General features: G+C 36.0%; 1 protein-coding gene and 1 non-coding gene across 8 annotated transcripts; one reads left to right on the forward strand and one right to left on the reverse strand.

Annotated features, from left to right (window-relative positions):
* Nucleotides 1–1519: 1519 nt before the first annotated feature.
* NDHU (Chaperone DnaJ-domain superfamily protein) lies at nt 1520–9520 on the forward strand. 7 transcript variants are annotated; one of them, XM_020670439.2, is made up of 7 exons: nt 1521–1841; nt 2632–2693; nt 3909–3998; nt 4238–4378; nt 5654–5697; nt 7040–7168; nt 8806–9520. In XM_020670439.2, the coding sequence occupies exons 1-7, from the start codon at nt 1577–1579 to the stop codon at nt 8813–8815; spliced, it is 741 nt and encodes a 246-aa protein (XP_020526098.1). In that variant the 5' UTR covers nt 1521–1576; the 3' UTR covers nt 8816–9520. The 7 variants fall into 7 exon arrangements, with proteins under 7 accessions (XP_088720424.1, XP_020526098.1, XP_020526100.1 ...); XM_088864298.1 differs by lacking the exon at nt 2632–2693 and having other exon boundaries at nt 1520–1841; nt 3877–3998; XM_020670441.2 differs by lacking the exon at nt 8806–9520 and having other exon boundaries at nt 5654–5733; nt 7040–7362.
* On the reverse strand, nt 8583–12933 carry LOC18439405 (uncharacterized). Its single transcript, XR_016053776.1, has one exon. It is a non-coding gene; the product is annotated as an uncharacterized LOC18439405 (transcript).

Consider the following 12933-nt stretch of genomic DNA (forward strand, 5'->3'; position numbering starts at 1 on the left):
TAGCATGTCTGGTTCATTCGTATAAAACCAATAAGGGAAATTTACATACACGGTAAGAATTTTTAAATTACCTTTGGTCCATATTTTCAGTAATATTTAGTGAGGCCCCTCTTTTGTTTTTTTATTTTTTCAGTTTGGCCCTTAGACAGATGTGGTTGTTATGAGAACCACCCTAGAAATGAGGCATTCGAATCTAATCTACTAGACTACCCCACAAGTGTCAAGAACTAAGAAATAATAAATAAAAGAGGAGGGTTTCATGTTTGAAACATCGAACAAATGGCAAATTAGAAAAAATAAAAATAAATATCTCACAATAAAATTCATAAAAATATGTACTAAGGATTAATTTTATAAATTTACCCCTTTATGCATTTTTTTTTTTAAAAAAAACAACCTTAATTCACCAAGATATATCTACAATGATATATATCCAAACTGTCAAATTTCACATCAAATGATTATAAAGTAAATGAAAAGTCCTCCATGAGCCAGTAGGTGCAAGAGCATGCTAAGTCACCAACGGTTTAAATGGACATTGTAAAAAACTCACAAGGTTTATATGATGTAGAAATGTTCCAAAAAAACAACATTTAAATATAAATTTTTTATTTTTCACTCATGATCATATAAAGCTAGATCATCAATCCCTAAAATTTTAGATTAAAAATCTATTTCTAAGATAGTCTAAGAGGGGGCCCGCATATGAATAGTATGAATGGTTGACTCATAGAAACCCATCCTAAAAATAAAGTATAACCTAATTGTACAATAGGTATGGTTTCTATAATATAAGGTTGAGGCCCTAAACAATCAAAGTAAGGCGCACTTTCAAATAGTATTGAAATATGACGTTTCAATATGATAAATCTTCATGATAGCCTAAAATTTTATTTTTATCTCCAATTATAAAATTTAAAGATTAAAAATAGTGTAGATCAAGCATACCTATGAATACTTGAAAATCTAAAAAATTGAAGATCTAAAAAATACATTATAAAATGCACTATTTTCGATACTTGAAATTTATTTTTAATTATGTCCATACATATTGAGGTTGATATGATTGAATTAACAATTTTTCAAATCAAAACAACCTCTTATAGTTAACTTTTTAAAATATGCCTTCATTTGATTGTTTAGGACCTCACCCTCGTATATATATTATTTTTATAGGTAAAAGGAGGATTGATACTATAAAGATTAGAAGCCAAATTGGATGGCTTGAAGTACATCATTGAAGTTCAAGAAATTTTTTGTGGGGTTGGGAGTTTAGTCACAAATACAATTATAACTATTTGATTTTGAGTTTTGTTGTGCCTTTGTTATGCTTTTCCATATAAAATAGGTGGTGCCAAATGCAAAAGTTTACCCCCAAAAAGTGCGTTTGGCAGACCCAACTGGAGGGTAAAACTGTAAACTTACCATAGAGGCGCAGGACTTCAAACATCGAGGGTAAAACTGTAAACTTACAACGACAGACCCAACTGGAGTCTGGAGCGCCTTTAAAACCAAAGAGCTTCTATCTCTTTTTTTATCGTTTCACAAACCTCACAATCTCACATACCCTTCACACATGGCCGCCATGGCCTTATCAAGGGTTTCTCTGACCAAGCCCTGCATTCTACGCCCTAGCACCCACCAGATTCCGGCCAATCTTTGTAATTTCCGGCCAAATATTCACTCCTTTTCGGCAAAGAGAAGTTTTATGGTGCAAAGTGCAGCTGAATCCTCGTCTGAAGTTACAGTTGAGAGCACATCTGAGACGCCTGCTGAGACTTCGAGGAAATCTCCATCTCTCATATCAGCAGTCAATGTTGAGAAGGCTCTTAGAGGAATAGGTATGGAAATTATGGCTTTCGTGGATTCTTTATATTTTTTTCACAGTGAATGCTTTGGATTGAGCAATGCATATTTAAAATAGTTTATTTATAATGGACTTCTGAATTTTGTTATTAATTTTGTAACTTGAAAATGCATATTGGATTGTTTCACTTTTATGCTGTTGATTATCAGGGCTTATTTGTTGTGCATTGATTATTGTTAGTCTATAAAGTACAAACATGGATTGAGAATGCATATTGGATTGATTAGCTTTTATGCTTTTGATTATAAGGCATTGATTAGTGCTAGTCTATAAAATATAAACGTGGGGATGTAAGTTATATGGATGAATTGGTCGCATTTCTAGGTATTAATCACGAAGAATTTGGATTTAGTTGATGTGTAGATTGATCAGATTTTCTACTGATTTGGTTATTCATGGATTTATCAGGAATACTGTTAACTTCATGAACATTAGGGTGCAATTTAGTTGAATGTGAGGTTTGATTATTAGCAATGATCTTTAACGATTGTATAGGTTGATCAGATTCCATTGGTCGATTATAAAGAATCAGGGTACAGTTGCCCTACTTGTAAGGATTATAGCTTATTGATAATTATGGATTAGGGTATTGTTACCCTACCTTTAAGGATTATAGCTTATTGATAATTATGGATTAGGGTATTGTTGCCCTAATTGTAAGGATTGTGGCTTATTGATAATTATGGATTGACTGGTAGTTTCTTTGATGGGTATGCCATCTAGATTCTAGAACCTAATTGATGCATTGCTGGTATGCAGCGCAGCCATAACTGATGTGGATCATTATGGCCGGCTTGGAATAGCTAGGGGAACACCTTATGATCGGGTAAGATCTTATAAGAAGAATTAGGGGTGCTTGCATTTGAAACAAAAGTGGCCCGAGATTGTTTTTAAGTACTGATAATATATCAGCTTTTCCCAATCATGAATTTTCTTTCGAAGAATTCTTAGAAATTATGGCTATCATGAATTCTAGAGTATATATATCAAATGGTTTCTTGTGTTTTTCTCAAATTTACTGCTGAGTTGATGATATGGGCTGGAGATGAACATTGCCCGATGTGCTTGAAAACCAAGGTGGTGCAACTAGTGAATAGCTATGGTCTTAAATTGGTTTGATGATGATTAAATTGAAGATTTATGGTCTTCAAAATCGACCAAGACCAAGATTTTAAAATTCTGCCTAGTTACTGGGATTCGGCACCTTGGCAAAGTGTGCCATGGGTACAAATTCGGACATATAAAAAATATTAAATATTTTATGATATATATATATGAGTAATGACATTATGAGACCCTCCCACACGCACGTGAGTAGGACCCCAAAGGATCACCATTAAATTTTGACACAGATCTCTAGAAAAGTTATGAGATGGGTGTAGGACTTGGGTGAATGGGTTTATTGATAACTTTTTTAGAGATCAGTGTCAAAATTTAATGGTGATCCTTTGGGGTCTTACTCACATGGGTGTGGGAGGGTCTCATAGTATCATTACTATATATATATATATAATATTATATCTTTGGTGTGTTTGTGTATGTGTGTGTGTGTGTGTGCCCCAAATCAATGTAGAAATATATGTATATATAACTTTGATATTTTTGGTGATGATCTGTGAGTTTTTCCTATCATGTGCTTTAGTTTTCTATCACGTGCTTTGTTTTTTACTTATTTTTTTATTTTTAACAATTTTGTTGCATTATTTTTCAAAATTTGAACCCTTTTTGGCTTGTAAATGACTTGTCCAAGTTACATGGCTTGGGCAGGGGATAAGTTCAATTCCTAAGGCAAGTTTTTTTTCACATTGTCTAAGACCTTTTTTGATTTGACATTAATTGTTTGTTCCCCTTACAGTTCAAACTGTTAGCAGTAATGCTATATAGATTATTGTGGTTTAGCCAATCTTTGTGGCAACGCTTGATTGTTTGATCCACTATAATCTTCATTTTGTATTTTCTCTTCTTGAATAAGCATGACATTTGTGGATTCAGTTTACGAAATCTATCAGGTAAATCTGAAATGAGCGCATGCATTAATCAGGTCACTGTTGCATACAAAGAGAAATGTGAAGATCTAAGGAGTCAAGGATTGGATGAAGAGGAAACAGATAAAGAGTTGGAACTATTGAAGGTTAAACTCTCTATGTACTCTTTTTGTACTGTCTTCCTCTTGGATATTTAAGTTTCATAAGATTTGGGATTATTGTAGTCTAAGGTTAACTACAAAAAGTAAAAAAGGAAAAAAAGAAAAAAAAAGAAAAAAAAAGAAAAAGAAAAAGAAAAGGAGAATGCTCCTGAAGAAAAAGGTTTTAATGTAGTAACTAGTTGGATACATGATGATAGGCATTCAAATGTTCGTTACATTTTCAGGAGTCTTATGCAATTCTATCATCTGAAGAAGAAAGGAGGTTGTATGATTGGAGTTTGGCAAGGAGTGAAAACCCAGGTCGATATGTCTGGCCTTTTGAGGTTGACATAACCCAAGCCTCCAACATTCCTCCACCACCAAAGGTAAGGTCGCTAGAGGGCATTTATCATGAGATTCATGTCATAGTGCTACATGCCATTTCTCATGAGATCCATGTCTTAGTTAATGAAACACATGCTTGCATTACTTTATGCTTTGAATCTCTCCATTGAAAAAGAAGGTTGGTGTGGGCCATGTGTTTTCCAATACAAGAAGCATCTTATTTCTGCCTTCCCTGTTTGCACTGTCCAATTCACTTAATCAGATTAATTCACTGGACCTTGCATTTTTTCAGTATGATATATAATCCACAAAAACAGTCATGCAGAATGATTATTTTTTCAAAATCAATATATTAGGTATTATAATTGTCTATGACAATTCAGGGCAGTCATACACTGTATATCCCCTATCGCTGTAGGCTTGTTTTCCTAAGCATCATTTGTTTCTTTTGAGGCCAGGGGGAACATCTTTGAGCAGTTTTCTGATATGAAATCAACTGTAATTTTTTAACTATGAAATCATGTATGGTTCTATGGCACCAGAAGGCTATACTTCTATTTTTTACAGTTGTGTTGTGTACTGTGGGATTTGTTAATTGTGGTTTCCATAAGTTGGTTATAGGCTGATTGTTGTTCTAGTACGTTAGTCATTTTTTTAGTTGTCAGTGCAGTTCATTTGCTTAGTTACCTCCAACACTTAACAAAACCTGGCTATGTATATAGCAACTAAATATTGTGGAGGTGCTTGGTGCAAGGTTCGACCTTAAGACATTTTGGCATATACCGTACTCTTAACTTTACCACTTCCCCATCCATTACTTGTTTTGCAGTATAGAATGGAAAATTATATTATGTACTAAAAAACTTAAAAACATTATGTTTAACTGTATCATGTTTTTAGATCAAATACGAGACACCGTTGACCCTGTTAGGCACCAACGCTCGTGTTAATGTACATTAAGTATAGCAAGACAATCAAATTGCATATGTTCTCTTATCTATTTTTACACCATCAATTAAGAAAAGCCACATACAATCGTTGTGTCAGAGATATTGGAATTTTCCAATTCACTTTTTATTTTTTGGACAAGAATTGGATGCTGACGAGAATCTTATTGGTTGAAGGTAGGGCCTTTAAGCACCATACTTTTCATTCTGCTTTTACCTGAACTATGTTTCATATCCTCATTACATTAATTGAGCGTAACTGAAAATAAATGGTTCCCACCCTAATTCTTGTATTCTTTTTCATTTTTCCCTCCTCCCCCCCCCCTCTCTCTCTCTCTCATTTATTTATTTATTGTCCATCTTTGTTAGGTGTGGATTATCCCCTCATTGTGGGAGTGCATGGACATTTTGTCGTAAGAATTTGTCCTCTCTTTTCCTTGGCATGTGGGGTACTTGACTCCCTTCCTCTCTTTCTTCTTCAGGGTGTTTATATTATACTATCTTTATCCTACTGTATTTCGTAACCCTCAAAAAGAAAAAAAATCTCACCAGATTTTTCCTACCAATTGTTTGTATTTCATTAGTCTATCTATACACCCCCTTGCGTTTTTTGGAATGTACAATCTCAACATGTTTCCCAGTCCTACTTTGTCAATGTGCTAGCATTCTTCTTTGCCTCTGTTTAGCACCCTACCCATTGAAGGCTTCAGAGAGACAAAAGAGTTAAGCCTCATCTTGTACTGTTATGCACTCATTTTTCTCTCTCTAGACCTCATTTTTCCATGTAAGCTTTCATAGGCTGTGCATTTTAGAGTGAATATTCATATTATAACCAGGGTAAGTTTTATTGGTCACTAGTCGTTGATGCTGCTTTTTGCATATGCAAACACTAGAATCTTGTTGCAGACTTGTAATCCAATTAACATCACTTAGACTCCCGGTACTCGTGTTTTGCATTCCATTACATCCCAAATATCCCCTACCTATTTGATGTTACCTTTCACTAAGCCCAGGAGTACAATTTATTGCTGCCTTCTTTGTTCTTTGCTGATCGTATATTCCATGACTGCAGCTTCAGCATATAGTTGCCTTCACAAGATTTAGTTCCCTTTTTCATTATTTTATGCATTAGAATTGTGAGTTATGCTGCTTTCCCTTTATGAATCATGCTTTTTTTTTTCTCTGTTAGCTCTCTCCTGTTATGTTGAATATTTACCAAAAAGAAAGGTCACTTACGATGATGATTTCCTTTATGGACTATGCCTTTTTTTGTTGGCCGCGCTCGCTTCTCACTGTTTACTAAAAAAGTAACAGCACTGATGACTCTCTATCTTTCTCTCACTCACTCACGCACACACACACACCTTATGTGTTCTAATAGCTGTTAGTTTTTTATGCTGCTTTTCTTTATAGAATATGCCTTTTTTATCTTTGTCAGCACCATCTGCTTACATCGAAGGTTTACTAAATGAAGGTTACTTATGTTGAAGATCTATCTCTCTCTGTTTCTTCTTTTCTCTCTCTCTCTCCACCCTTAATGTGTCCTATGAACTGGATATTTATGCTGCTTTCCCTTATGATGTATGCCTTTTTGTTTAATCTCTGTGAGCACTCTGGTTACATTGAAGGTTTACCAGAAATCTCTCTCTCTCTAGCTGTCTGTACTGCATGTTATCAGGTAATATGTGTTTGTGTTTGTGACTGCTTGATAATGTTATCTGTAATCTTGCACTGAGGAAAATCTGGTGCTTGCAGGAACCCGAAGATACAGGACCAACAAAGCTGGTGGGATACTTTTTTATTGGATGGTTGGTCTTATCCTTTGCAATGTCTATCGCACTCCATTGACAAGGAATGGTCTCCACTTTTTATGCAAGTCAACATGTAAGTTCAGTTTCCTTATAACTTGTATCAAAATTTTAATACAACCAAAAAAAACAGCCATTTTTTTCCATCAACGGTGGTGGCATTATAGCCGCACTTGAATTTATAATAATATTTCCCCTGTATTTTTTATTGTTTCTGGACAATACTTCATGTTAGAATCCACTAAGTAATATTTATTATACTTTGGTATACATGGAATCGTGCAGTAGTAACAGTTATTGTTCTTTTAGCAATTTAAGATTAAAAATGAAGAGAAATTTCCACATATATCCCTGCAATTGCCCTTATTAAGAAATCCCCCTGGTTTCTATTTTTTTTGCATGCACCCTTTTTTCTTTGGGTTTTTTCCCCAAAATTGCCACTACTTGGATATTCAATATACATATTATTAAACCATTTTATGTCTTCGGATATTGAGGATCTAAAGGTATGCCCCATTTTGCCACCGATCCAAAGTCACTTGGATCCGAAGTCATGTCCCATATTCATGACATAGAATCTTCAAGATCTAAAATCATATATTAACTTATGATCTTCAAGATCCGAAGATAGGTGATTTTGGATCTCAAAAATTCTAAGTTGGAAAATTGACAAAACAAAAAAGATAAGAGGCATGAAGGGCTATATGGGGGCCTCATTTCGAATCTTCAAGATACAAAGTCATAAAATCACTTTATGATCTTGGATCTTAAAGATCCAAAGTGGTGATAAATTAGACATAAGGGGGGAAAAAAGGAAGAAAAAAGAGGTAAACGCTTAAAAAACCAAATCATATGTAGCACAAGTGCACAACCATGTAGTTAGAAGGGTGAAACACATGGAAATTATTTTTCTTTGAAACTGTTAATACGCGTGAAAATTATTGGCCCCAATCTTCATAATAACTATGTACCTTGTAGAGGGTATTATGATTGGTTTCATCAAATATTTTCCAAAGGTGCATGCCTAAAAAGTGTGCACCCTGCTATGTTACATAGAAACAGATGTGTCTACTTGTGACATAGATATGAGTTCCAGAAACCCTGACCTCAAAAAAATGTCATCTAGATAACACATTCGTTTAATGTACGGGTGCTTACATATATACATTTGCATCTATATATATATATATATATATATATATATTGAGATTTATTTGTAGTTCACATCTATATTTACATGTACAACAATTCGTATGTCATAACAATAGTAAAGCCTAAAAAAATTAAATTAAGTTAATAGTATAAAATATATTACTTCATGAATCAAAATTTTATTCATCAAAAGTTTCTTATAGTTAAATCCAAGGTTGCATCACAATAACGTTTGCTAAAAACTATTAGCTAATTATTATTCAAAATATAGTACTATTTTTATATAACTATTGAACATGGTCCTTAAGTATTCATCCAAAGTCATATGATAATTATCATTGGTACCCTCAATAGATTTATCTTTTCTAAGATTGGTTCAAATATCATGTTCTCGATGTCAATTTCAGTAGGTCCATCTATATTGTCTTTATTTACATAAGAATATCCGTATGGATTGCATTTATACGAATTTTGCCTCTTCATAAACCATCTTAGATTGCTATGAACAAATACAAGCTATAAAAAAATTACTACTAAAACTTAGAGTACTGCACTTTATAGGCAAAAGTAGCAAAGGAGCCCTTCTATGATGACCACAACCCTTTCCAGGAGTTCCCGGAATGTTGTGGGATTGCCAACAACCAAATTCAGGGTAGTTTTCATGTTCATCCTGCTAAGGTAGGTCTGAACAGCATTTGCTTTAGACATCAGAGACCTGGTGCTAATACACGAGCACCTCCAACAAGTTATGAAGTCGATTGAGGGCCATCTCTAGGCTCTACAAAGGATTAGTGATAACTGGAGATGAGGCGCTGGGCTCTGGGCTAATGTCCTCGACTGGAGAGGAGGGACCCATTGCCCTTTATTCTGGCAAATGCATGGAAGCTACAAACTTTTGGCGATTTGTTTGTGCAGCTCAGGGCCGTGCGCGCTGATGGTGGGTGTTGACTTTCGCAATATGGCTTATGACCAGGTTATTGGTTGTCTTCTTGCTTTTCTTAACGACATTGCAAGAAACCATATCTCCTCCAACTGCTCCATAGCTTGGTCTCCTCGGGAAGCCCTCTCAGAATGGCGCTCGAGGATTTAAAAGCATAGACCGTGCTCTTTGCCACAATCTCTGATTGAGTTGGGATAATTTGTTCCTCGTAGTCTCATGCCCATGCTTATATGTAATGTGCTGTTCAGCACGAGTCGAGGAACGGCACTTGGCTAGAGTGCTTTCATAGCTACCTTTTTGAGTTACGAGCTGAGTATGGCTAGAGTGCTTTCATAGCTACCTTTTTGAGTCAAACCCCCTTGACACAACACTCGAGCAGCAAGATGCACCACCCAACCAGCATCATGCACCACCTAGCCTCACGCACCTAGTGCACCTATGCTACTTTGAGGCTATTAGCGTCTACTCCCAGTGCTCCAAGTTTTAACACTATACTCCTATGTGAAAGGGAGGTGTGATCCTTGGATTAAGAGAAGTTGGTATCAGCCTAAGGCTCTGATACCAACCGTTATGGGGTCAAATGTTTGCTTAGCATCGTGTGCCCTTAATTTTTAGCTAGACTGCTAAGGATCAAGTTCAGCCTTTCCTATGCGCACCGAGTACTAGCGCACACACACACCACCCACACAAGCACAACAAGGGATCCATAGCCCACTTTTATTAAAGCTGTATGATTACAATGCGCATAAGCAAAAGTACTATAAACTACAAAGACAATCAAATACAAGTACGAACATCCAAAATATGTAAAACTCAAATGCTAGGATAATGCAAGTAAAATAATTTAAGGTACTAGGTTTAAAAATTGAGGTTGAATGTCATGTTGTCAATGGCAAAAGATTTAGGGCCGGTTTGGATGTACCTAAAATTGGAATATTTTTGGATTGCAATCCAAAAATCTTTTGAAATGGATTTTGACCGTTTGGACATCTGCACACTTTTGCCAGATTTTTAGATTGAAAGAAAAAAAAATCTAGTACTAAGGTAAAAAATGTCATCCAAAAAAATTCAACTTAAGACTTGAATTATTTTAGCTTGAGTTGCGTTTCACGCCTCTCTCTCTCTCTCTAAGTCTCATGCTCTTTCCTCTCCTCCCTGCGAAACCTTTCTCTCTCTGCACCCAATGGCCATGGCCCCAAACTTCCTCTCTCCCATCGGCCCAAACTTCCTTTGCGAAGCCCTTCGCTCTCTACACCCAATGGCCCCAAACGTCCTCTCTCCCATCGCCCCAAACTTCCTCTGTGAAATCCTTCTCTCTCTACACCCAATGGCCATGGCCCCAAACTTCCTCTGCGAAACCCCGTTCTCTCTACACCTGATGGCCATGGCCCTCGATCTCTCAATTCTCGCCACAACCAACAACTTCATCAAGAAGAAGAAGAGTATGAAGAAGAAGAGGAATTAAGGCTGCGGCGTGGGTCTGCAGAACTTTTGAGAATATATCAACACTTTGAGCAAGAGCATCTTGGTTCCCTAAAAGCATCTCCTTCTTTGTAGTGGCTCGCAGCTTCTAAGCATGAGCTTTTGAGCAAGATCCCGATCATCTGGGCATTGGTGGCCTGGCTTATAATTCATGTACTGAGAGAAGATCAATGGAGTTTACACAGGCATGTCCAACTGCTGAAACCATCTCTGTGATCCCCATTCTCGAGTCCTTACCTAAAGGCCAAGGTTGAGCTTCCATGTAAAGCTTGATCTCAGAGGGCAAACCAGGAGCGGAGAGATATAGGGTTGCAAACCCAATGAGCTTCTTCTGCATCTGAGCCAGCTTGTGCTGAGCGGAGTTAATTTCAGAGAGGAAGAGAGACACTTGACGAGAGATGAGCGAGAAATTCTTCTGGTGGTGGGCGGCAGAGAGAGAAGGGGTTTGATTAGCAGGGAAGGAGAAGTTGTAGAGAGCTAACAGGTAGGTAAGGAGGAGAGAGAAGAGCATTATGGCGTTGAGGATGGTGGTGGCTCTGAATCTAGCAGTGCCATCCCCTATCGTAAGGGAAACAGAGCCCATTGTTAGAGAGAGAGAGCTAAGTTACATGAGGGTTTAGAGAGAGAAAGGCTGGAAGGGTAGAACGTGATGGGAGGGATCCCTCTATGAAAACCTTTTGGAATGGCAACATAGTGACAGTGTTGGAAGGGTAGAACGCAAACTCCATATATATATAATCTTGTATTTTCACACACCGTCCAAACAATCCAACAGAATAATAAAAAAAGATCATTAGTTTTCTCAATTAAGGTTGAAAACTTACAATTTTTTTCAATATGAAGGTTTTTTTATTTGACATCCAAACTGGCTTTTAGTCAATTAAAAAGATCTTACATGGCAAAATGAGAAGGGAACATGAAAACTTTGCAGGAGAGGTAAGATGAAAATCTAAATATGTGGGCCCACAACATGCAGAGGGAGAAATTGGGATTCGGAGAACGAGAAACCTTTGAAGGTTTTTTAGTGTTTGAAATAAAAACATATTTTTATTTATAGGAATAATGATTTTATGTAACGTCCAGCTAAGAAAATAGAAGTATTTTTTATTTTTACTTCAAACGATTTTTTAAAATTTTTAAAATAAAATAAAATATTATTCATTGGAGAATGACGTTTTTAAACAAAAAAAAAACTACATCTCAAAAAGGATTGGTGTCCACAAAAGGGATGCACCATTAGACTAAGAGTGTTATATGTGTTTTAGAAGTGTTGGCACTTGTGTTTGTGTCTACCAAGTGTCAACATCTGGTCAGATTTTTGAATATGTCTACGTTACATGGGCACCTTAGTATTTCAATGGTTTGCAAAAACAAAAAATTAAAATATTATTAGGCTTGCATTACAATTAAAAGCTATCAAAACCATCATATAGATCAAGTACTTATCCCAATAATCAAGATTATTTATGACCACCTTGTACCAAAATGGTCTCATTATATACCATATTTATTGGTGGTAGCTTACAAATTCAGAGCGTGTTTTCCAACAAAGGGGGTGAGGATGACTTCCTCCCCAGTCGAGATACGTATATTAGGTCTACCGGAATCTAGTAGGACCTAATTATATTCCAATTGTAACAAGTTGGATTTTCTCAAGGCTTGTTCTCTAAATAAGTAAAATAATCTGCTCATTTTAGTTAAGAAAGTATGGATTTGATACTGTTCCGATTAGAATAGAGAACGCAAAATATTGGATCTTCTAAAAAGGATGTCCTCTCACATAAACATCTTTTATGGTTTGGTGCACTACTATATTGCCGTGAAAGAACGAAAAAAAATAGCCCATCCAAATATGCCTAGAGGATTTCACTCTATCATCCATATGTTCATAGGGGACTTATTGTCAGAAGTATCCTTGTCATCCCCTCAAATGGACAAATGGTGATGGCAGGCATGCCTACAACTCGGTAGGGTTTTACTTCATTCCACTTTTCACCGCCACCTATAAATTGATTGATATACGGCAATTTGCTAACTATGAAACATGGACTTGTGTCCAAGGGTCTGACCATGTGTCGGTACTTGATGGACACGGATATGTATGTGGACGCTTTTAGAAACATGTAATAATGTCTAGTGGTATATCCTTTTTTTTGGATGTGTTTTATTTTTTGGAGTGTGACACTTCTTTGTCCAGAAATGTTGTTCTTCAATGAATAATATTTTATTTTAAAATAAAAATTATGAAAAATAGTTTAAAAAAATAA

The sequence above is a fragment of the Amborella trichopoda genome, chromosome 4, assembly GCF_054954075.1.
Source record: "Amborella trichopoda isolate Santa Cruz 75 chromosome 4, AtrichopodaSantaCruz75HAP2 v2.0, whole genome shotgun sequence".
Taxonomy (NCBI): Eukaryota; Viridiplantae; Streptophyta; class Magnoliopsida; order Amborellales; family Amborellaceae; genus Amborella; species Amborella trichopoda.